This window comes from Oryctolagus cuniculus, chromosome 6 (genome assembly GCF_964237555.1).
Source record: "Oryctolagus cuniculus chromosome 6, mOryCun1.1, whole genome shotgun sequence".
Taxonomy (NCBI): Eukaryota; Metazoa; Chordata; class Mammalia; order Lagomorpha; family Leporidae; genus Oryctolagus; species Oryctolagus cuniculus.
The window spans coordinates 44,125,907-44,149,150 of NC_091437.1; the positions used below are offsets into that span (position 1 = coordinate 44,125,907).

General features: G+C 43.5%; 1 protein-coding gene across 1 annotated transcript; it reads right to left on the reverse strand.

The window, feature by feature from the left end:
- Positions 1-6,167: 6,167 nt before the first annotated feature.
- GARIN3 (golgi associated RAB2 interactor family member 3) lies at positions 6,168-10,957 on the reverse strand. Its single transcript, XM_002710337.5, has 2 exons — positions 10,242-10,957; positions 6,168-8,871 (listed from the first exon to the last, which is right to left on the reverse strand). Exons 1-2 carry the CDS (start codon positions 10,860-10,862, stop codon positions 7,714-7,716), a joined length of 1,779 nt encoding a protein of 592 aa, XP_002710383.2. The 5' UTR covers positions 10,863-10,957; the 3' UTR covers positions 6,168-7,713.
- Between the last annotated feature and the right edge of the window lie 12,287 nt (positions 10,958-23,244).

Consider the following 23,244-nt stretch of genomic DNA (forward strand, 5'->3'; position numbering starts at 1 on the left):
ACTGTAGCTTTTGCAGCAACTCTTGATGTCTGATAGTTTCAGTTCTCTGATTTTGTTCTTCTCTTCCAGTATTGAGTTGGCTGTCCCAGATCTTGTGCCTCTCCATATAAACTTTGGAATCAGTTTGTCAGTACCCGCAAAATAGGTTACTAGGCTAATTAAAGTTTTAAAATTTGAGATAATTGTGAGTTCACATGTAATTATAAGAAAGAGTACAAAGAAATATCTTATATACTTTGGTCAATTCATCCCAGTAGTAACAGGCTGCAAAACAATGAAACAGTACTAACATTGATAGAGTCAAGTTCCAGATCCATCATGAGGACCCTCAGTTAGGTCCATTATGCCCTTTCATGTCACATACACTGCCCTCTTGTCCCATCCCCTTCTCAACCCATGGCAACCACTAACCTGTTGTCCATTACTAGATTTTTTTTTTTATTTCAAGAACATTATATAAATGGGAACCATCAGTCTCCTTTGGGCGCTGGCTCTTTCTTTTTTTTTTCAATTTTTATTTGACAGGTAGAGTTATAGACAGTGAAAGAGAGACAGATAAAGGTCTTCCTTCCATTGGTTCACTCCCCTAATGGCCTCTATGGCCGACGCTGCACTGATCCAAAGCCAGGAGCCGGGTACTTCCTCCTGGTCTCCCATGCGGGTGCAGGGACCCAAGCACTTGGGCCATCCTCTGCTGCCCTCCTGGGCCACAGCAGAGAGCTGGACTGGAAGAGGAGCCACCAGGACTAATACCCAGCACCCCAACCGGGACTAGAACCCGGGGTGCCGGCACCACAGGCAGAGGGTTAGGCAATTGAGCCATGGTGCAGGCCAACAATGGCTCTTTTTAATTGGCATAATTATCTGGAGAGTCGTCTACATTTCTGAATAGATAAATAAGGCACTCTCTCTCTCTCTCCCCTAGTATTCCTTGGTATGGATGTATTAGGGCTTTGGTGGAGGAGGAAAGTTAACCACTGAAGGACATTTGTGTTGTTTCCTGTGTGCAACTATTATGAACACAGATACTATAAACATTTGTGTGCAGGTTTTTATATAAAAATTAGTCTTCATTTCTCTGGATAAATGCCCAGAGGTATTGCTGGGTCATTTGGTAGTTGCTTGCTTTGTTTTCAAGAAACTACAAACTTTTTGCCAGAGTAGCTGTGCCCCTTTACCTGCCCTCTGGCAATGTCTGACTGATACAGCAACCTGGCTTCACATAAGCATTTGTTGTTGTTCTGTTCCTACTTATTGTTTTTATTTTAAAACATATTATTTAATAGGTTCTAGTATTATCTCATTCTGGTTTTAAATGGCATTTCCCTGATGGCTAATGGTGTTGAACATCTTCTCATGGGCTTATTTACTCTCTACTTAGTCTTTGGTGAAATGTCTCTTTATTTCTTTTTCTCATTTTCTAATTGGATTGTTTGTCACTTTAATGTTGCATTTTGAGTGTTGTTTGTATATTTTAAATACTAGTCTACAAGGATACATGGTTTGCAAATATTTTCTCCACGTTTTAGTTTTTCTTCATTCTCTTACAAGAATCCTTCAAAATGCAGAAGTTTTAATTTTGATGAATTCCAATTGATCAATTTTCCCTTTATGGATTACGCTTTTAGTGTTAAATCCAATAACTCTTTTCCTAATCCTAAATCCCAAGGATTATCTTCTGTGTTTTCTTGTATAAGTGTTACATTTTAAGTCCTAAATAGGTTTTTAATCCATTTGAGCTCACTTTTTTATTCAAGTGTGAGACTAGCTCAGAGCTCATCATTTTGACGATGCTATCCAATGGTTCCAGGTACATATGCTGGAAAACCATTTTTCTCCCATTGAATTTCTTTCCCATCTTCTTAAGAATTTACTAGTAGCTGTCAGGATGAAATCCAGGCTCCTTTCTTGATCTTCTCTAATACCTCCCCCATGAGGGATATTGGAGGTTTTCTTAACAGCATCCTCAGACCCTAGTCTCTCCACTCAGGCTTTGCTGCCGTGATGTGATGGGTCCACATGTCTCTTTTCTGTGATATTTGACGGCAATAGAGTAATTACTGTCATAAAAGTGTTTTTTTCTTTTCTTGAGTGCCCCTTTCTGGATCCTTTAGTTACAGAATTCAGATTTTTGTTGTGATTTTTTTTTCTGGATTGCTAGCTTATCTGGCTCTAGTCTGGTATAGTACAAGAGTAATTCAAAAAGTTCATGGGAAGTGGAATTAATATTTTGGTGCAAAAAAGTTTCACATCCTTGCACAGTTTTTTTTTCTTTTTTTTTGTAATACACATCTCCATGAACTTTTTGAAGACCTCTTCATGTCAGGCAGAAGAAAAGCCCATGGGATTTGCCATCATATTGTCTCTTAGTTTCTGAGGGTTCCAATTGGTCTGCCCTCTCTCTGCTTCTCAAAGTCTTCTGATGTTTGTTTCTTATATAATATCCATGGTCTTTCAATTGTACTGAGAGGGAGGGACAGAGGAAAACATAGGAGCATAGGTATAACTAGTTCATTTTTAAGTAAGCACTGATCATCAAGGCAATAAATAGGATGCTTGCTTCCTTATTTTATACCGTCTACGTGCCTTAAATTTTCTAAAATAAACACTATTTTGTAATAAGAAAATGTACTTTATTTTTAAATTATTTAAATTCAAGTTCATATATGTTGCATTATACTTTGGCTTTCACCCACTCTTTTCACCAGGTTAGTGGAGTCAGAAGGAAGTTACTTCAGCATATTCCATTATCACAATGTCATAGGTTATGTTCTAGAAGAAGATTTTGAGGTCTGTTTTTGTGATCTGGAAGTGCCCTTAGGACCAGCACCTGTAGAAGACAGGGGCTGGACGTATGAGAACACAGATGGAAAAGTCAGTTCTGACGCAGCCACCTCCCCACCCCCACACAGCTCTGGAACAAGAATAGTCCCTTCAGTGTTGCTCTATCTGAGGCGGACATGCCTGTCATCATTCTCTGTGCTGTTCAGCCCTTGCTGTGGGCTCTAGAAAGAGTATCCTCTTGAGTGAGGGCGTTCTCTGCAGCTGAGTCAGTTTTCAAACTCACTGAGAGCTGAAGACTGTCCACGAGTGGTGCCTGTGACAACTGAGGTCACAGGTCCTTCAGGTCCTTCCCTGAAGCATGACTGGGCGGTGCCTTACCATTCCCCCCCCCCCCAATATCGACTATTCTAATGGGGAAGTGTCTCTCAGAGCATCCCTTCTGATCTCATTTCATAGATCCTGTGGCAAAAGACAGGAAGTGACATATGAGCACATGTTAAAACTTTCTTCCCAAATACTTCTCACAACAACCACAGTGACCTTTACAAAGGGAAAATCTGATCAAGTCGCCCCTCAGAGTAAAGTATTTCAGTGGCTTCTTGTTACACCAAGGATGGAAGTAAAAATCCCTAACAAGGACCTCAAACTTTACCTCCTTCTGCTTCTCCAGCATCCCCCTTAGCCATTGTCACCATGCCAGCCGTCGCGGTACCTTACTCCTTCCCACCACGGCACACGTCCTCCCCTTGAACAGCCCCATTCCAACACGACAGTCTCATGAATGATCTTATGTTGCTGCTGGCAGAAGATCCCTTCATCATTTTTGTTATGTGTGTTTGCCACTCATTTCCTCCTTGCACCTATGACAGTAAAATCATTACTGTGATGAAAATGTTGCTGTTAAAAAATACTGGCCTCTATTCCATAGGATATTGACTCAATACCTAAATCAATATTTCCTGCTAGAAGAAGAGGATTGTTGCTTTGAAACATGTAGATATTGAAGTATATGTTTCTTAATGAAGTATCAAGATAAAAAAGGAAATGTAGAGAAAGTGCTTGGCACATCACACTGCCGTGGGCAAGCCCCCACCTCCACTCTCCTTCAGTGATGTGTGTAAATAATGAGTCTGCTCAGCTAACACACTGCAAGGTGGATAAGTTATGTTCACGGTAAAGAAGCCTTCAGGAGAGAAGATATATCAAACAAGAGTAGAAGGACATGTGAGAATGTCGCAATCCACAGGATTATGAGATTGGGCTATTTGTAACTAAAATAATCTAGCCTCTGGCACTGATGTAAATTTGGAACTCTGGGTCAAAGACCTTGAAAAGCAGCCTCTTTTTCTCTGCACATCACCAGGAAGCTTCCCCGAAGCCTGTTTCACATCTCTGAATACATACCTGTCCGTCTTTGTCTCCTGCATCTATTTGCCTTTGTGTATAGAAAATCATAAGGTAGGATTTTCCAGACATCCGCTGAAGCAACTGAGAAGAGCTCATACTACGTAGATACTGTTCTTCCTGGTTCTTCCAAACCTCCATACACATATTTGCTCTTCAGGAAGGTGCCCAAGTTTTTTTTGTTTTGTTTTTGTTTTAAGATTTATTTATTTATTTGAAAGTCGGAGTTACACAGAGAGAGGAGGAGAGGCAGAGAGAAAGAGAGGTCTTCCATCTGCTGGTTCACTCCCAAATTGGATTTAATGACCAGAGCTGCACCAATCCAAAGCTGGGAGCCAGGAGCCAGGAGCTTCCTCCAGATCTTCCCATGCAGTTCCAGGGGCCCAAGGGTTTGGGCCATCTACCACTGCTTTCCCAGGCTACAGCAGAGAGCTGGATCAGAAGTGGAGCAACTGGGTCTCAAACGAATGCCCATATAGGATGCCGGCACTGCAGGCGGCGGCTTTACCCACTATGCCACAGCCCCAGCCCCTATATATGATTTTTTTAAAGATTTGATTCATTTATTTGAAAGGCAGAGTTACAGAGAGGCAGAGGCAAGAGAGAGAGAGAGAGAGAGACAGAGACAGAGGAAGAGAGAGAGGTCTTCTATCTGCTGGTTCGCTCTCCAGATGGCTGCAATAGCCAGAGCTGTGTGGATCGGAAGGAAGAAGCCAGGAGCTTCTTCCCGGTCTCCCAACAGGTGCAGGAGCCCAAGGAGTTGGGCCATCCTTTACTGCTTTCCAAGACCATAGCAAGAGCTGGATCAGAAGTGGAACAGCCAGGATTCGAACCTGTGCCCATATGGGATGCCAGCACTGCAAGCAGTAGCTTTACCTGCTATACCACAGCACCAGCACCAGTGCTGGGAACCTAGCTTCTATCCTGGTAGACACTTTTGTCACAGAGTAGAAACGAGCACTAAATTACAAGGCTATGCAGGTGACCCCTACCACCAATGCTCATATGAACACACGAGATTCCTTGAATAATTTTCTCAAATGCAACTTTTATTGCTGGTTCAGAAAAATTTCATGATTTTCCTAGACTTAAAGATTTATAAATGTTTTTGAACTTAAAAGAATGTCAAACAGGGGTTTAGCTTAGTGGTTAAGACACCCTCATCCCAAATCAGTTTGTCTCACCCCCAGCTCCTGGCTCTGGCTTTCTGCTAATGCAGACCCTGGGAACAGAGACGGCTCAAGTAACTATGTTCCTACCACCGTGTGTGTTAGGAAACTGGCACAGTTATAGCCAGGTGGCCACATGACCCAGCTACCTGAGCCAGGCTCCACCCCCATCCCAATGGGATTCGCTGCTCCTGCTTCCCTGCCCGCCCTCAGGCAAAGTTTTAAAAGGGCCTGTTCCTGCACACGTGCTCTCTTGGCCTTTCTCCCCTGCTCTCTCTTGCCCCTTCTCTCCTGCTCTCTCTCGGTCCTTCTCTCCTGCATTCTCTTGGCTCTTGGCCCTTCTCTCCTGCTCTCTTTCGGTTCCTCTCTCTAGCCTCCTCCTCTGGGCTCTTGGCTCTGCTCTCCTCTCTCCTCTTCTCTGCTCTATCTTCTCTCCTTGCTAGCTCCTCTCCTCTCTGTTTCTCTTATATTCTCCTTCTCTCTTTTTTCCTTCGCCAACCCTTCACTCCGGTCTGTAGGGTGTTCCCCAATAAACCCTTTCTCTTACTCCGGTGTCCGGTGTGCTTTGTGACTGCTAACATTAAGAAAAAACAGTGTGGGAGACCCAGATTGTGTTCCTAGCTCCTAGTTTCTGACCTCTGGCTTCAGCCTGGTCCAACCCCAGCTGTTGTGGGCATTTGCTGAGTGAATCAATGGAAAAGAACACTGTGTGTGTGTGCGTGTGTGTGTGTGCGTGCGCCTGTCAAATGAGTAAATAAATATAAGACAATCTATTTTGTATAACAGAGGTTTTCAAAATGTACAGTCTGATTTCTAACATGATTTTTTTATTTGGGAAATAATTTTCCATGTGTACACATAATTTATGCAGTGAGTTAGTACATAGCACCTGGGTTATCCTATTTTTTAACAACAGATCTAAACATTTTCCACACTCTGCATCTATGTCATTTAGAATGCATATTCTACACTTGTTGAAAAATTCCTTTCAGACATAGATATTTGTCATAAATCTTTCTCATGCACATATAAGAAGGAAAATTCAAGTGAAACAAATAGGTGCAGGCATTTCCAAGGCAATGACAGTGATGAACAGCGGCCACCTGGCTGACAGCAGTTTTAAACCATCCTGATTTCATAGATGTTAAAAATAGGGATACGATAATAAGTTCCCATGGATATATCCTCTTGCTTCAAAAATAGAACAATCCCCACTGTGTTGAAATTCCTTATGTGTGACTCCCACGCCACACCTCCCTCTATTTCCCGCATTGACAACCTCCAACCTGAATTTTTATTTTCATTCCCTCGTTTTTCTCTATATCTACCCCCAAACATTGTTTGATCTTGTTTTTGAACTGTTCTACAAATGGAACATCGGATGTGTTTTTTCTGACTTGTTTTCATTATTCAGTAGTGTGCAAGAGCCACTGCACTGACACAAACAGCTGCTGTCCATGTTCTCTGTTGAGTATCAGGCACTGTGGGCCCACACCACAGTTGATCAGCTCTTTCGTCTGATGAACATTTAAGGTGTTTCCTGGGCTTTGCCATTGCAAATTGTTTCACTCTTTTCATTCTCTCAGCTGCCTCCTGACAAGTATGTGTGGGAATTTCTCCAGGAAGGCAAAGTGTTAAGATTAGATAAGGAAGGGCTCAGCAAACTCTCTCAGTGAAGCCTGGTTAGACTTTGTGGGCCATAAGATCCCTACTGCAACTCTTCAGATCTGCTGTTTTCATGTGTAAATGAATGGCTGTAACCACGTTCCCATAAAACTTTCACAAATCCGGGCAGTTGGCAAGATTTGATCCTCAGGACATGTCCTGACTCAGATGCTGGACCTCCCTATTCTGGCTGGGGACCAATGCAGCTTTTCTCTTTCTTCCCCTGAGGGAATGGGAGGTCTGTCTTTGCTTACTCTACAGGCTAAACTAATGTCCACGTTCAGGGACCTTCAGAAAACAAAGGAGAATGGAGACAGGGACATGGTGGTGGTGGTGGCCATATGTCCCAGCCCACAGCCTGTGATCTTCAGACTCTTGGGGAACCAAGGGCAGGAAGAGGATAGGGAAAACAGAGCACTCACATTGGCTCTGCTGAACCTAGGTGTGGGGAGGGAAGGCTCTCCCTGCTCGGAGTCTGGGATCTCAGGGTGTAGCCTCCTTAACATCACAAAGGCCACTGTGAGGTCACAGCCAGGGATGCCAGACAGGAAAATGCAAACAAAAGATAACATTGCTTTTGGAGTTGTAGATTTCCTTTATTTAAACTGCTGTAAAGAAAGCTGGAATTGTCTCTCTAGGCATATTCCCCAAGCACTGGGTCTCCATTGCAGCTTCCTGCCCTGGCTTCTATTTAAATGGATTTGGCTTCAAAGATTATAGTCTCTGTCATCTCGGATGTCATGGTACCAGTGATCCCTAGCTCCTGGCCATCCTTGTCCTTCTCCACCTTGGCCTCTATGTTGTGCTTCTCCACTGTCTTAGCCATGATGTCTACTTCTCTGTCGTGCGACGTGTCTGCCATTTTTGAGCCAGGGATGGCTCTGAAGCTCCTCAAGAAAGAGCCGATTTTACTGCTCTTCTTACTTAAAGAACTTGATGTGGTTGCAGATCGGCTCTTCCCCGGTTTGTGAGCCGTCCTGGACTCCCTCGTGGTGGGGCTGTGGCTGGCGCTTTTGTGAGAGCCGTGTCCTCTGCTCCTTACGTTGCCCTGCCCTTTTTTGTCATCTCTGGCACGGCCAGATACAGACCGGTGTGAGGAAGACTTCCGGTTCTTGTCGCCTCCTGTCCTGTGGTGACCTTCACCTGTCCTGCGGTGACGGGAACTTTTCCGGCTGGTATTTCTATTCTTTTTGTCTCTTTCCTTTCTTTCTTTGCGGACTTCAGCATGGATCTTGGAAATCTTCTGGCTTCCGTCGCGTTCACACATGTAGCCCTCACTCTGCAAGGTTGATACGAGGGGGGGCGATGGTCCTTCCTTCTTTTCTGCTGTAGGCACGTTGGTCGTCACAGTGCTTGCAAACACCACACTCAGACTGCTTTCTGGGGAGACACTGGAAGCCCCTGGGGAATTAACTGCTGAGGAGGTGGTGCTTGCGGCCCCTACAATGACCACATTCATGCCATCGGAGGTTATACTGGCAGCACCTGCCACGGCCTTGCTGGTTCCACCTTCTCCTGAATCACTGCTGGCTGTCCCTGCCAGGGCCGTGGTGACCTGACCTGAGCCTGTGGACTTGGTTGTTGCCAGGCTCACAGCACCTGCTGTAGGACTCGCTGCTGCTCCTGCTACTGCTGCACCTGCTGTGGTGCCTGTTGCTGCCCCTGCAGCTGCCAGGCCGCCAGCTGTTCCTGCTGCTCCTTCTGCAGCCCCTGAAGTGCTTGTGGTTGCAGACGCTGCAGCAACCTGGATGCCCTCTCCCCCAGCATAAGCGGAAGAGGTGGCTGCAGATACCTCCCGAAGCTTGTGAATGCCACCATCCGGGCTCCCTGTTCCACGAAGCTCTGAAGCCTGTGCCAAGGGGAGGAGAAATGGGTGAGACACTAGAAAGGGACCCCGAGACCCAACGTATCTGCTCCTGTCCCATCCTGGAGCTGATTACCTCAAGGGCTTACAACGAGAAGAATCTTTGAAATCATCAAGTTAGAGTACCCACTTGTTATGAGATCCCTTCTACAGTACTGCTGTCAGGAGAGTCGCTCAGTTTCCCTTGAGCAAGTCCAGGGTCAGAGAAAGCACTGCTGCAGCTTCCTGGTGTGCAGGTGCACAAACTCATGCAGACATCAGTGCATGGTAGTCACAGGCAGACAGTGATTCTGAGAAAGGCAAGACTTCCTAATTGCTAAATGCGTTCCATACCAAAAAGTTAGTCTGGTAGACATAGAGAGTAGAATAGTGGTGACCACAGCCTGGGGGAGGGGGCTGGAGAGAGGATGATTAATGGGCACAGCTGTACAGTTGGATAGTAGGAATAACTTTAATGTCCTGTAGTACAGTCGAATGGTTGACAACAATTAACTGTATGTAGAGAGGATTTTGAATGTTCCTAATACAAAGAAATGATAAATGTCTGAGATGAAGGATGTGCCACTTGCATTGTATGCAAGTATGGAAACACTAGATCCCATAAATATGTCAATTACCAAGTGTCAATTAAAAGTTAACAAGCAGAGGTGGACTGTGGCATAGCAGACTCTGCTCTCCACTCCAGGTTCCCGGTAACACACGTCCTTGGAGGCAGCAGGTGATGAAATGGGTGAAACACTTGGATCCCTGCAACCCATATGGACACCTAATTGATTTCTGGGCTCTGGGCTTTGGCCTGGTCCTGCCCCCTGGCTGTTGCCAGCATCTGGGGAGTGAACCAATGATGAGACCTATGTGGGAAACCTGGACTGAGTTCCTGGCTCCTGGGTTTGACCCATGGCCTGGGGCAATTTGAGGAGTGAATCAGTATAGGGGGGTACTCTGCTATAGTTTATCTCTCTCTCTCTTTCTCTCTCTCTCTCTCATTCTCTCTCCCTCTCTCATTACAAAAATAAAATACTTCTAAATGTTCATAATAAATAAGAGTATCTGGGTTAGGGTAGAAAGTGTTCAAGAAGATATTGGGTGATCAGATGCTATGGAAGGAATTGTAGGCCTGGCTGTGAGAATGGAGTCATTGGTACCTAAGGTTTCTGAAATCCAGCCTAATGGGACATTTTGGAGAAGCAAGTCTACCTCCCAGGGTGGTTATTCCCCTAATGGTGAGACTTTTGGCCCCAGGCCCTTGGATCCAGCATGCATTTCCCAGGTGGGCCCAGAGAACAGCAGCAGCTTTGCAGCTGCCTTGTTCCAGAGCACTGTGCCCCACTCCCCGAGCCTCTGCAGATGCTTACCACAAGGCTTTTGTCATCATCTATGGTGGTGGCATCCCCAGTTTGAAGTGTAGGGGTACTGCTGCAGCTCTCCGCTGGTGGCCTCAGCAGGTAGACAAGTTTCTCCCAGTAGCAGAAGAGGTCTTCCCGTGCATCCGAAGAGGGACATAGTTGTAGATAGAAGGTCCGGCCAGTGGCCAGCTTCAGGCGCAGCTGCTGTTTCTCATGATCGTGGATGGAGATCTTGACAAACTTCAAGGGAAGCAACCTTGTTAGCTCTAGCGTCTTTGCAGGCTTGCGGCCCTTGTTCTTGGTGAACCGGCCCTGTTTGGCATGCTCCTCGCAGACTTTAGTTGGCCGTGCCAGCAGCATGACGTCAGGGAGTGGGAGGATGGGGCTGGTGGAAGCGATGCACACCGTCACCATGCGGACACGGTTGTGGACGTCAATCACCTCTCCTTTCTTGCTGATCTGGATGAAGTCGCTCTCAAACATGGGTGCATACTTGAAGATGTCATACTCTCCTCCCTTGTACAGTTGCCGTTGCAGGTCTCCCATGGAGGTATTGAATACACCCATCGAGCGGTAGCTGTGAGCCGTGTAATAGGGTAACAAAGATTCACTGCTCATTGTTCTTTTCATTCTGGACAGCTCCGCCAGCCACAAATCGAGTCCCCAAGAGAGAGAGCGTGTGAAGGCAATTGCCCATCTCCCTGCAGGGCTTCTGCCCAAGTCTCCTTGCACCACCACATTTACCCTCTACTGTCCTTTGTGACCTGTCGCCAACATACTCCCCTTTGTCCCAGCCTCCAAGCAGCTACCCCTCAGGGCAGGCTCACCAGCCTTCCCACAAACATACCACGAACAGCCTGACCCTGTCAGGATGTAGGTGTGGGTAGGCTGGATATACTTTTTAACTTTTTTATCCATTGTTTTAAATCCAACTGTCAGAATACACAATTTATGAAGGCATCCTGCTTTTGCAAATGTCTAGGTTGTAAATACCCAGCTTTGTTAGTGATATGGGTAGTCCAGCAAGGGCCATCTTCCTGCAAATGGATTTTTACATCTGCTGAATTCCTTCCTTGGGATAAAATCTTGGAAGTGAACTATGTTATCGCTAAGGGCAGGGATCTTCTTTGGTTTTTAGTCTCCCAGTCCCCAAGTGTACAAGTGATGGAGTGCTGGCTGCCACTCAGTAGCTGCTGAATGGATGCAAGAATTCTTCCACTCCTCAGAATCGGGCCCATTTGGAAGCGATCTGTAGGCTTCCCTTGTTGGAAGGAAGTTAATCTTAAAAAACACAAGTGTACGGTGAGGAGATTGAGGCTCAGGATTTTCTTGTTCAGGATGAGAGTGCAGAGCTGGATTCCAATCTCTGTCTTAAAACCCAGATCAGGGTGGAAGCGATGCACACTTCCTGTGTGCCACGCTACGGGCTCATTCTGTGTCAAACACAGAATCAGGATGGATAGCAATCTGCGTGGGCCTTTTCTGGGAACCACAGGAGTTCACAGAGGTCTTGAATCACCATAGGATTTCCCACACTGTGATGCCTGCTGTTTCACTCTTGATGTCGACTTGATAAACCATTGACATTTGGTTTCTTTGAAAAGCTTTTCAGAAAAAATTGTGGCCAAGATGTTTTTCTGGAGATTTTCTTTTTTTTTTTTTTAATTTTGCACAAGGTGATGAATCCAAATTCCCCCTCCCCCAGTTAGAAAACTACTTCTGAGATAAACATACATCCTCCAGGCTCAATGATCACTATGTTGAGGTCTTGAAATAGTCATACAGTGCTATTTTTTATGTCCACTTTGTCTACCACAGGCCCTTGCATATGGCAGCTTGTCAACCAGTAAGGTTTACTTATGTCCATTGAGATTCCTTCTCCCATGCATTTTTTCAACAAAAGTGCCTTGTTTGTGACCATCAAGAAAATGGAAAAGCAGAGATAAAGTTCTTGTTTTCTAAAGAGCTAAAATAGTTTTTTCTAAAGATATTGAGTGATTTTTCCAAAAGATAAAGGACAAAGTGGCTCATGTTGTGATATACGGAGATAATCAGTAAAAGTCAACACTACTAGGTTTAAAGATAAGAAGTGGATTCTCTCACTCTCTTTCTCTCTCTCCTCATATGCAAAGATTTCAAAATGCTTTGCACTAAAATAATCTTTTCATTCCAGTTGTTATTAGTACCCTCATATAATACTCATCTATATGTTCCTCTCATAAGCCCATATCTGATGAATAGTTAATAATGAGACAAATCATAATCATATTATTGAGAAATTACTATGAGCCAAGCATGCTAGCCACTTTTACTTTCTTTAAAAATTTTAGTCTTCACAACACCCTTATAAAATGTAAGTACAGGAGTCAGTGTTATGGCATAGCAGATAAAGCCACTGCCTGCAATGTCAGCATCCCATGTGTGTGCAGATTCACATCCCAGCTGATCCACTTCCAACCCAGTTCCCTGATAATGGCCTGAGAAAAGCAGGGGAGGTGATCTAAGTGCTTGAGGCCCTGCCACCTACATGGGAGACCTGGAAGAAGCTCTTGGCTCCTGGCTCAGCCCTGGCTGTTGCAGCTACTTGGGGAGTGAACCAGTGGGTGGATGCCCCCCTCCTCTCTCTCTCTCTCTCTCTCTTTCTCTATCTCTCCCTCTCTGAGCAACTCTGACTTTCAAGTAAAAAAATGTATTTTTTAAACAATCTAAGTATAGCCACCATCCCTCTTTCTTAAAGGGAAATATCGAGGCTCAGAGAATTTAAGCGACTTCACTGAGGACATATAGTACCAAAAGCATGTTGAAGTCCAATAATGTGGCAGTGGTTAAGCTAAACTAGACTGGGTTACACCAATATAAAACAAATATACAAGGACCATTCAGCATAAATCCATCTATTCATTCAATGATACTAAGTAATTTATTTGTGACAGACTTTGTGCTAGGTGCTGGGAACAAAACAGGTGCAATGAACAAAATAAATGAATATCCTGGTCTCACAGAACTTTACACAGGCTGTAAGAAAGTGAAGTATGTGATATACCAATGCTGATTAGTGCTATGGAGAAAAATAAGTAGGCAAGCAGGACGAGAATGGGTGAAGGAGTGGGCAGAGGGAGTCAAGAAGGCACGAATGACCTTGGAGCAAAGATGTAAGGGAGCTCAGAGAGGAAGCTGTGCCAGAGTCTGGAGAAGAGCCACAGCCAGAGGGAAGAGCAAGGGCCCAGAGCCTGCTGAGTTTGTGGAACTCCAAGGCAGTGACCAGAACGGAGTGAGTGAGGGACAAGAGTGCTTGGAGATCGGGCTGAGAGGTCTCTGGGGTGACGGCAAAAGGCAGATCACCGGGATATGAGGTCTTCGGCTCTGCTCTGAATGGGCGATGATGTGACCCACTTAGATAAAGGCTCACTGGTGGCTACTACACTGAAAAGAGATTGCGGAAGTCCAGGGGAGACGGGAGTGGAGACTGAGTGGCTCCTGTAAGACGTGCTGCTGGCTAAGGCGTGCATGGTAAAAGTGAAAGTAATGAGAAGGGACCAGCCAGTAGACAGCGTCTGATGAAGGGCACTACTTGAAGACTGCCCCTGACAGATTTGAAGAAAACAAGTTGCAAAATAGCATACATAGTTGGTCATATATATATATTTTTTTTTTATTTGACAGGTAGAATTATATTCAGTGAGAGAGAGAGACAGAGAGAAAGGTCTTCCTTCCGTTGGTTCACCCCGCAAATGGCCACTGTGGCCGGCACTGCGCTGATCTGAAGCCAGGAGCCAGGTGCTTTTCCTGGTTTCCCATGCGGGTGCAGGGGCCCAAACACTTGGTCCATCCTCCACTGCCCTCCCAGGCCACAGCAGAGAGTTGGACTGGAAGAGAAGCAACCGGGATTAGAACCGGGTGCCCATATGGGATGCCGGTGCCACAGGTGGAAGATTAGCCAGGTGAGCCACAGCGCTGACCCCCTGGTCATATATTTTTAATTAATATTTAATATGTGTGTTCTTATGAGTGAGGTGGGAGGGACACACAAAACTGTTAGCAGGAACTGCTTTGGAGCAACTCATTCTCAAAAGAATAAAACATTGGGCCAGCATCAGGGCCTAGCAGGTACAGCAGCCACCAGCAACACCAGCAGAGTTAGAGACAAAGTGGGAGAAACAGAGAGGGAGAGAGATCTTTGATCCACCGGTTCACTCCCCAGATGACAGTAACAGCTGGGGCTGGGCCAGACTGAAGCCAGGAGCCTGGAATTCCATCCGGGTCTCCCATGTGGATGCCAGGGGCCTCAGAACTTGGGCTATCTTCTGCCGCTTTCTTGGGGCATTTAGTAGTGAGCCAGATCAGAAGTAGAACAGCTGGGACTTAAACCAGCACTTATTTGGGATGCTGGCATTGCAGGTGGAGACTTAATCTACTGTGCCACAATGCCAGCCCCAGCATGCCCTTTCATACCTTGAACATTTCACTCAATCGCATATACTACCTACACAAAAAATTATACTTTAATTACAGATTTACAAAGATATTATACCAGTAAAATTATATATTTAGAATATTCTTTGATTCAAACTTTCATGTAGAATGGATGTAAATAAATCGTTTCATTCAAATTTAACTTTCTTGCACAAAATCTTATAGAGGATAAAGACACAAAATGTCATTCCAAGTGCATTTTCTAATTTTTCCTTAACACCTTTAAAAATATATTCTCTCCTCTCAAAGCTGAAAATCTAACAGACATCTCCTCAGTCGACATATTTTTACTGATTGCCTACTGTGTGTCTATCATTATGCCAAGAGAATTTAGGTTGTCAAAATATATTTTAAAAATTTGAAATGCTGATGCTCATACAAATATAGAATGAATGTATGTTAAAGAACTAACTAACCCGTAATAGGGGAACCTGTAGGGTGGTAAAGATGGCTCAAAGAAGAGAATTAGAGGAAAAAACATTGGCATTGGGGAAAGAATGATAAAATAACATTGTCATCTTATGGTACTGATTAACTGTCTCAAGTGCAATAAAATCAGAATTTTGGGGGTTATCTTTTCTACTGGTTAGAAATCCTTTGCAACTCCTCAGAATGAAAATTTACAAGTTATTCTAGGACTTCACAGAATTGAGACTTGAATTAGTGACAGATAGCCTTCTTAAAGCATTGACAATGGTGTAGAATTAAATTTTGAAGATTTTACAGCTCTGTGAATATATTAAAAACCACCAAACTGTACACTCTCAATAGATGAATTTTGTGTTATATAACTTACATCTCAATTAATCTATTGACAATAATAGATAGTGGCCAGCACTGTGGCATAGTGAATTAAACCACTATGTGTGACACTGGCATCTCATATGGGAGTGCCACTTGGAGTCCTGGATGCTCGGCTTCAGGTCCTTCTTCCTGCTAATGTGCCTGGGAAGGCAACAGAAGATGATCCAGGTTCTTAAGCCCCTGCCCACCCATTTGGGAGAGCAGGATAGGGTTCCTGGTTCTTGGCTTTGACCTGGACCATACCTGGCTGTTGCAGCCATTTGAGGAGTGAACCAGTGGGGTGAAAATCTGTGTGTGTGTGTGTGTGTCTTTCTCTCTCCTCTCCTCTCCCCTCTCCCTTTCTCTCTCTCTCTCTTCCTATCTACATCTCTCCCTCTCTCTCTGTTATTCTGCTTTACAAACAAATTTATGAGCCCTCTTCATTGTTCTCTTCATTGTTTCTTTTGATTAAAATATAGGTAGTTGTAGTTAAATCTTGACTTATTGATCCAATTCCATTGTTTGCCAAGTTTTTTTTTTTTAGGTAATGAAATAATATTCAAGCCAGTATAATGGCACAGTGGGTTAAGCCCTCACCTGTTATGCCAACATCCCATGTAAGTACCAATTCAAGTTCTGGCTGCTCCACTTTCTATCCACCTTCTGCTAATGTGCCTGGGAAAGCAGCAGATTATGGCCCAAGTGCCTGGGTCCCTGTCACACATGCCGCGGGAGACCCTAATGGAATTCCATGCTCCTGGCTATGTCCTGGCTCCACCTCGGCTTTTGCGGCCATTTGGAGAGTGAATCAGTGAATGGAAGATCTCTCTTTTTCTCTCTCTCTCTCCCTCTCTGTAATTCTGCCTTTCAAATAAATAAATCTTTTTCAAAAATCCTCAAAAGGCATGTTAAAGTTTAATATAATCTTAAAAGAACATGTTGCTTGCTTTACATAGGCACTTTTTTTTTTCTGTTTGCAAGTTTAGGATTCTTCTTAGCAAAGAATATGGTGGAGCATGTATAAGCCATGATCTTAACTTTTGAGCACTTAGAAACCAGTAGACAAATGCACTGAACACAGAGAAGAATGAAGAAAGGCAAACAAATATATGTTGCTCTAATAGTGTATGAGTTGAATAAATGGTGAGCCTGTATCTGAAACCAGCAATAATTGTTTTCTAAAAAGAAAATCTGCCAAAACCACAATTATAAAGTTATTTTCCCATTTAATTTATTGATTTTATCCTATTTGAAAGACAGAGAGAGCTCCCAAACACAGGTTCACTCCTCAAATGCCTGCAACAGCCAGGGCTGGACCAGGCTAAAGCCAGGAGCCCAGAACTTAATCCAGGTCTCTCCCATGGGCATTAGGACCCAGGTACCCGAGCCATCACCTGCTGCCTCCCCGGGTGTATATTATCAGAAGCAGGATCAGGACTCATATCTGGGCACTCCAAAACGAGATGGGAGCATCTCATGCAGTGTCTTAACCACTAAGCTAAACACTACATTTGAAATGAGCCTATGGTTGAAGAGATGTGGAGTGAAAACACAAAGCAGTGTCTAAAAGTTACTGAGTATCCATACACCTGCAAGATTACAAAAGGAAGAAGTTTGAACATTTACCATGGGAAGAGGTTTCAAATCAATGACTGATTCCTCATCTACTATTTTGAAAAGCAAGGTGAGGAGCCAGCTATACATAGCCTTTGCAATGAATGTGCACAGTCTGGGGTGCATTGTGAGCTAGGCAGGATGTGAGGGTGGGGAGATTTCCACACTGTACACAACACATACCTGCTGGGTAAATCCCTGGCCTAAAATACATTTCACAGACTTTTATGTTGAGGCTGCTAAGCTGAGGTGGCGTGGGATGAGCTGTGGTTTGCCTTGGACACCTAGGACTTCTTGAAACCAGCCTGATTTCTGCTTCACCTTCTGGCTGTCAGACAAGACTACAGACACCTAGATCTTCCTGTATGCAAATCAATTTGATTCTGCTCTGGGTTTAAAAGGAAAATGAGCTGGTACAAACAAAACAAGCCAGACAGGTGATCGAAATAAATTTCTCAACGTTGTGATCCAAGCACCATCTCCTCTCCTCCTCTCCCTTCCACCCTCCTCGGTTCTGCTCTACTCACCCTTATTTAACTCCACACCAAACCAATTATTTATGTAATTGTGTATTTTAAATCGAAAGGCACAGAGAGACACAGAAAGATCTGTCTACTGGTTCACTCCCCAAATGGCTGCAACAGCTGGAGCTGAGCCAAGCTAAAGCCAGGGCACTGGAGCCCAAAGCAGATCTCTCACACGGGTAGCAGGAACCCCAAGTAGGTGAGCCGTCACCTGCTACCTCCCAGGGTGCACATGATCAGGAAGCTGCATCAGAAGCAGAGCTGGGACTCAAACTCAGGTTTTCGGTTATGGAATGCAAGCATCCCAAGCAAACCACATCTTAATGACTATGCAAAATGTCATAACCAAATTTTTTGATCATTGTTGGCTTAGGACTATTTCTTGGTCTCTGCTTCCTACTTGATGTCTCACTTCACTGTATGTATTTATTTATTTATTTGATGTTACACTGAAGAAGCTTGCGACCAAATATGCACACAGATAAAAAGCACAGTTAACATTAAAGACAAAATAGAGTTCGGGTATATAGAGCTAGCAGGAACGAACTGTTTCAGGAGCTGATATAAAGTGATTGCAAGTAGGTATTAAATTTAACTCTGAAAAAGAAGTAGCAGAATGTAACATAAGTATTTACATTTTTTCCTTCTGAGGGGTGAAATTAGCAATGATATTTATTTTTGTTTATTTGTTTCTACACCAAAAATATATCTTACTATTGTTACCAGAAATATATAAGTGATGTGTATTTCAAAACCTTAGCCCCAAGTTTCACAGCCACCTCAGTTATCACTGTCTTCGAATACAGCCAGTGATTTCTGACAAAAGATACATTTTATTTTATTTTTAAGAATTTATTTATTTTAATGGCAAATTTATGGAGAAAGATCAATCTTCTCCCCAAACGGCCGTTCTCTGAATGCCTACGTAACTGGGCATGGGCCAGGTTGAAGCCAGGAGCCAGAAACTTTCTGGGTCTCCCACATAGGTGTTAGGGGCCCGAGGACTTGGACCATCTTCCACTACTTTCCCAGGTGTATTAGCAGGAAGCTGGATCAGAAGTGAGGAGCAGCTGGGACTTGAATGGACACCCAGATGGGATGCCAGCATTGCACATGGTGACTTAACCTGCTATGCCACAATGCTGGCCCCTATTTTTATTTTATTTTAAATCAAAGTAAAACATGATCCAACATCATTTTTTAAAATATATAAATTAAAAACTGAAAGTTAACTCTCTCCAACCACTTCTGTTTGCTGGAAGTTCAATTCTAAATTTCCTGAAACTACCCCTGAACATATACATTTTTTTTAAAGATTTATTTATTTATTTAAAAGTCAGAGTTACACAGAGAGGGAAGAGGGAGGGAGAGAGAGAGAGAGAGAGAGAGAGAGAGAGGCCTTCCATCCTCTGTTTAATTCCCCAAATGGATACAACGCCTGGAGCTGTGTCACTCTCACGCCAGGAGCAAGGAGCTTCCTCCGGGTCTTTCCACACAGGTGCAGGGCCCAAGGCCTTGGGCCATCCTCTACTGCTTTCCAAGGCCATAGCAAAGAGCTGGATCAGAAGTGGAGCAGCCGGGAATCAAACCGGCACCCATATGGGATGCCAGCACTGCAGGCGGCAGCTTTACCCACTATGCCACAGTCCTGACCCCTGAACATATACATTATTATAAACACAAAATGCTTGTAATATAAAAACAAAAATATACCATCATATCATCCTGCACCTTATCTCTATTAGCAATATATCTGGTAGGTGTTTAGATTGATACACTGTTGATATACTTTATTCATGTCCATGATCTTGTAACATTACCTTGCCTCCATGTCTCATTGTTAAACATGTAGGTAGCTTCTATTACAAAAACCACTGCTGTGAACATTTTGTACATATATCTGTTTATACTCATGATATCCTTTTTAAGACTGATAGATCTAGAAAGAAAGAAGCTTTATGTTTTTCCAGCAGAATGAGATCACATAGTTATCACAATACCTTGGGTATTGCTTTTATTCAGTTACTAATAAACCTGATTAAGTTTAGGTAGGAGCTACAGGAAGGTAAGATGTTTCAGAGCCACATCCTAAGAGGATAATTGAATGGTCTCTTTGGCCTGGATACAAGACAACTCTTGCTGTCCCCTGCATTAGGGCAGAGGCTTGGAGGTTTAAGGGATCTGAAATAACAAGGTAATGAGGTAGGCTTTAGGTCTGTGTTAGATTCAATAACTGATGACCAGAGCACTGTCCTGCCCCCCTGGTGGTAACCACCTCTCCCCGCTCTCAGTCCAGGTGGTTGGGTAGGGGTGACTTTACCCCACCCTCAAATCCAGAAGTGGATCCAGACCTAGAACAAGACACTATTCTATCGCCTTGGCTGTACTGACTGAGGTACATGTGAGTGCATGTCACTGACACCAGGACAACGATCCACAACTCTGGGACTCCTGCTGAACTACAAAGAAAGAGAATCAGCTGTCCTGGTGAAATGCCAGCCTTTCACTCCTGGAAGCCATTATGCTGCCCTAGATGAGACCCTGTTCAGTGCAAAGCCGCACAGAACTAGGGAATTCTGGTATCATCTCGCTGAAGGACTAGACCCAACAGTATGAAGCCAGACTGGTTTTTGTTTTGCTCTAGGAAGCTAAGTTAGGTTTTCTCAACATCTTCATTTAAGGCTTCATGGCTTAGAGAAATTGATTTAAAGGTCTCAAGTACTCCCATGGTCTAAAGTGGGGAACTGTATGCACAATTGACTTAATAATGGGCAAACTATGTTCTGCAAGAAATAGTGTTTGCCCACTCCAGTCTTTAAGAAGCAAGGACTGAAAAATCAAATCAAAAGATAGCATGTTTTTGGTGTGCCAAGCATTTCCTGTCATCCCCAACCCATGGTGGAAGGGGAGTGGTGCTTATATCGACCAGAAGACAAGTGACAGGGACTTCACTTGGCCTACTCAGGGAGCTTGGTATGAGCGTCAGAGAGTTGTGGAGATGTAAGGATTGATGTCTGAACCCCACTTGGAGAAATGTAATGGTGAAAGCCTGCTCATTTGGTTGCAGAGGGACAGTGCAAGTGACACATTTGGCAATGGCAGAGCAAGGATAACCAAGTCTTCCAGTAGAGCCATGAGTTGGATTAAGTCTTGTGTGTTTTTGTTTCAGGGAAATTGCACTCCAAGGCACAACCTAGAAAGTAAAGGGACCCCAACAAAGTTGAAGGTCAGTGTTGGAGGAGGGGGTGGGCTGAGAGTCAGGCTCATTGCACAATTAGATTGGCATCTCACATTGGGGGAACAGCCATCAGAGTGATCAACTGGGAAGTCTCTGAAAACAAAAAAATACACAACAAAATTCCCAGGAAAGGAAAAGCAGCAACTGTGAGTGCACCACATCCCAAGGGTATCAAGCCCAGATTACTATTGTAGCTTCATTGGCTGCTGGACCCTTTCCTTCCCTTCCTCTGTTTCCCCAGCCTGAGCCTAAGGGGTGGCTCAGAAAACTTGATATCTTGTGGGGAAGTAGAAGGAGTTAAGACATAGTGCGGAAACTAGCTTGCTTCCAATCCTGAAGCCTATCAATGCTGACTTGGAGGAAAAGCATTAAACTGAATGTGTCTTTGGAGTTTTGATTATCACACTAACCTGGCCTGACTTCTTTTCTGTCCTTAACATTTTTTAAAGATTTATTTATTTATTTATTTAAAAGAATTAAGAGAGAGAGACAGGGACAGTGAAAGATATTCCATCCATTGGTTCACTCTCCAATGTCCACAATACCCAGGGCTGGGCAAGGCTGAAGCCAGGATCTGGAACTCCATCCAGGTCTCCCACATGGATGGAAGGGACACAAGGACTTGGACCATCATCTGCTGCTTCACATGCCCATTAGCAGGAAGCTGGACTGGAAGCATGGAAGTAGAACTCAGTCCCAGGGACTCTGATATGGTATGCGGGCATAGCAAACAGCAGCTTAATCCACTGAGCCAAAACACCTGCTCCTCAACTTTTTATTACAAAATTTTTCAAACATATGTCAACATAAGTAAAATGGAATAATGATCTGCCATATACCCAATACCCAACTTAAACAACTACCAAGCAGTTCCTTACCTGTTTCTCCTCTTCCACTGAATTATACTGAAACAAACATCAGACATTTTGTTATCAATAATTCAGTGTGCTGCTGTACAGTCAGTATAAAACTATTTCAACATGACATTGGTGCCATTATCAAACCTTAAAAATGAACAATTTCCTAATGTCATCAGATATCCAGTGTTAAAATGTCCTCAATTGTCTTATATTGTCTTTGTACAATGGCTCTGAGTCAGAGTCCTCATATGCTTGATAACGTCTCTTTCATCTATATTGTCCCTAGAACTTATTTGTTGCACATCCTCTTGGCCAGTTTTCCTGAGCACACTGTGTGTTCTGAACTTAACCAATCATGTCTCCATGGTGTTGTTTGCCAACATTCTCTTATCTCCTGTATTTCCTGCAAACCTGGATTTTGATCTAGAGGTTTACTTAGATCATGCTTGATATTCTTTTTCAGTTCAGCAAGACTTCTGTGTGGGTGGTTTTGTGTACTTCCTATTGCATCACTGCACTGCAGGGGACATATAATGTTGGATTATCTCTCTTTTTATGATGTTCAGACTGATCAGTGTGCTACTGTGCTGTTAGATTCACATGACAATTGTGCATTTTCCTCTTGGCTTTCCACACAATGATTTTAACAGCCATTGATGATTGTTGGCCAGATCCATTGCTTCATTATGATTGAAAAATGGTGATGTTTTATCACTCTTTCATGGATTAGCTTCTTTAAGAAGGACTTTCCTCCATTACATATTTCATTAGTAAGCTCATAGAGAGGACCTCAGGAAAAGCAAGAAATATATTTTATTCTTTTCCTTTCCTTACAGTTTTTAGAAAGACAAGTTAGTTTTTTGGGATCTTTCAAAAGTGATCAATGGATTGGGAAATATTTTTTTAAAATTTTCTTATGAATTTATGATTTTTAGAGGTGTGCAGTTCTTCAATTCATTGCAGTTATAATTTCTTTTGATGCCTAAATTGTTCTGTCTTTGGCCACGAGGGCTCCTGGAATGTGGATGCTGTTTACTGAACTTTTTGAACCGAAACAAACTAAATGACTATTTATATTTTCCTTGAGCTGATGGAGAAAATATTGGGCCTCCTAAGGTTATATTAGTAGACAAAGACTAATCCTAGTTGCTGAGATATAAAGGCTCCAAGAGAAAGAGAATAAAATTATGTATGATTGGATTCTGTGAAGCTTTGACAGACAAAATATGCCCTAGTAATGATGTTCTGCTTTCCCCGGTGAAGTCTGTGAAGCTTTTACCCTGAACCAAAAAGTATAAATCTACCCTTTCCAATGGGATTTTTAGTCTAGTTGGAGAAGATGGCACAACAGTAGTTAGAATTAGGCTTGTTATTGGTGATAGAAATCTCAAAACAACAAGGGCTTAGAAAACAGTTTATTCCCATTTATTTTTTAAAAAAGCTGACCCAGGGCCACCAAGGAAAACCCATGGTCATCAGGCCCCCAGGCTCTTTTTTTTTTTTTTTTTTTTTTTTTTTGA

Coding starts and splice junctions, on each gene's coding strand:
- GARIN3 (XM_002710337.5), bottom strand. CDS start 10,862: ATGAAAAGAACAATGAGCAGTGAATCTTTGTTACCCTATTACACGGCT. Junction 8,872..10,241: donor ATGATGACAAAAGCCTTGTG/GTAAGCATCTGC, acceptor CCCTTGGCACAG/GCTTCAGAGCTTCGTGGAAC.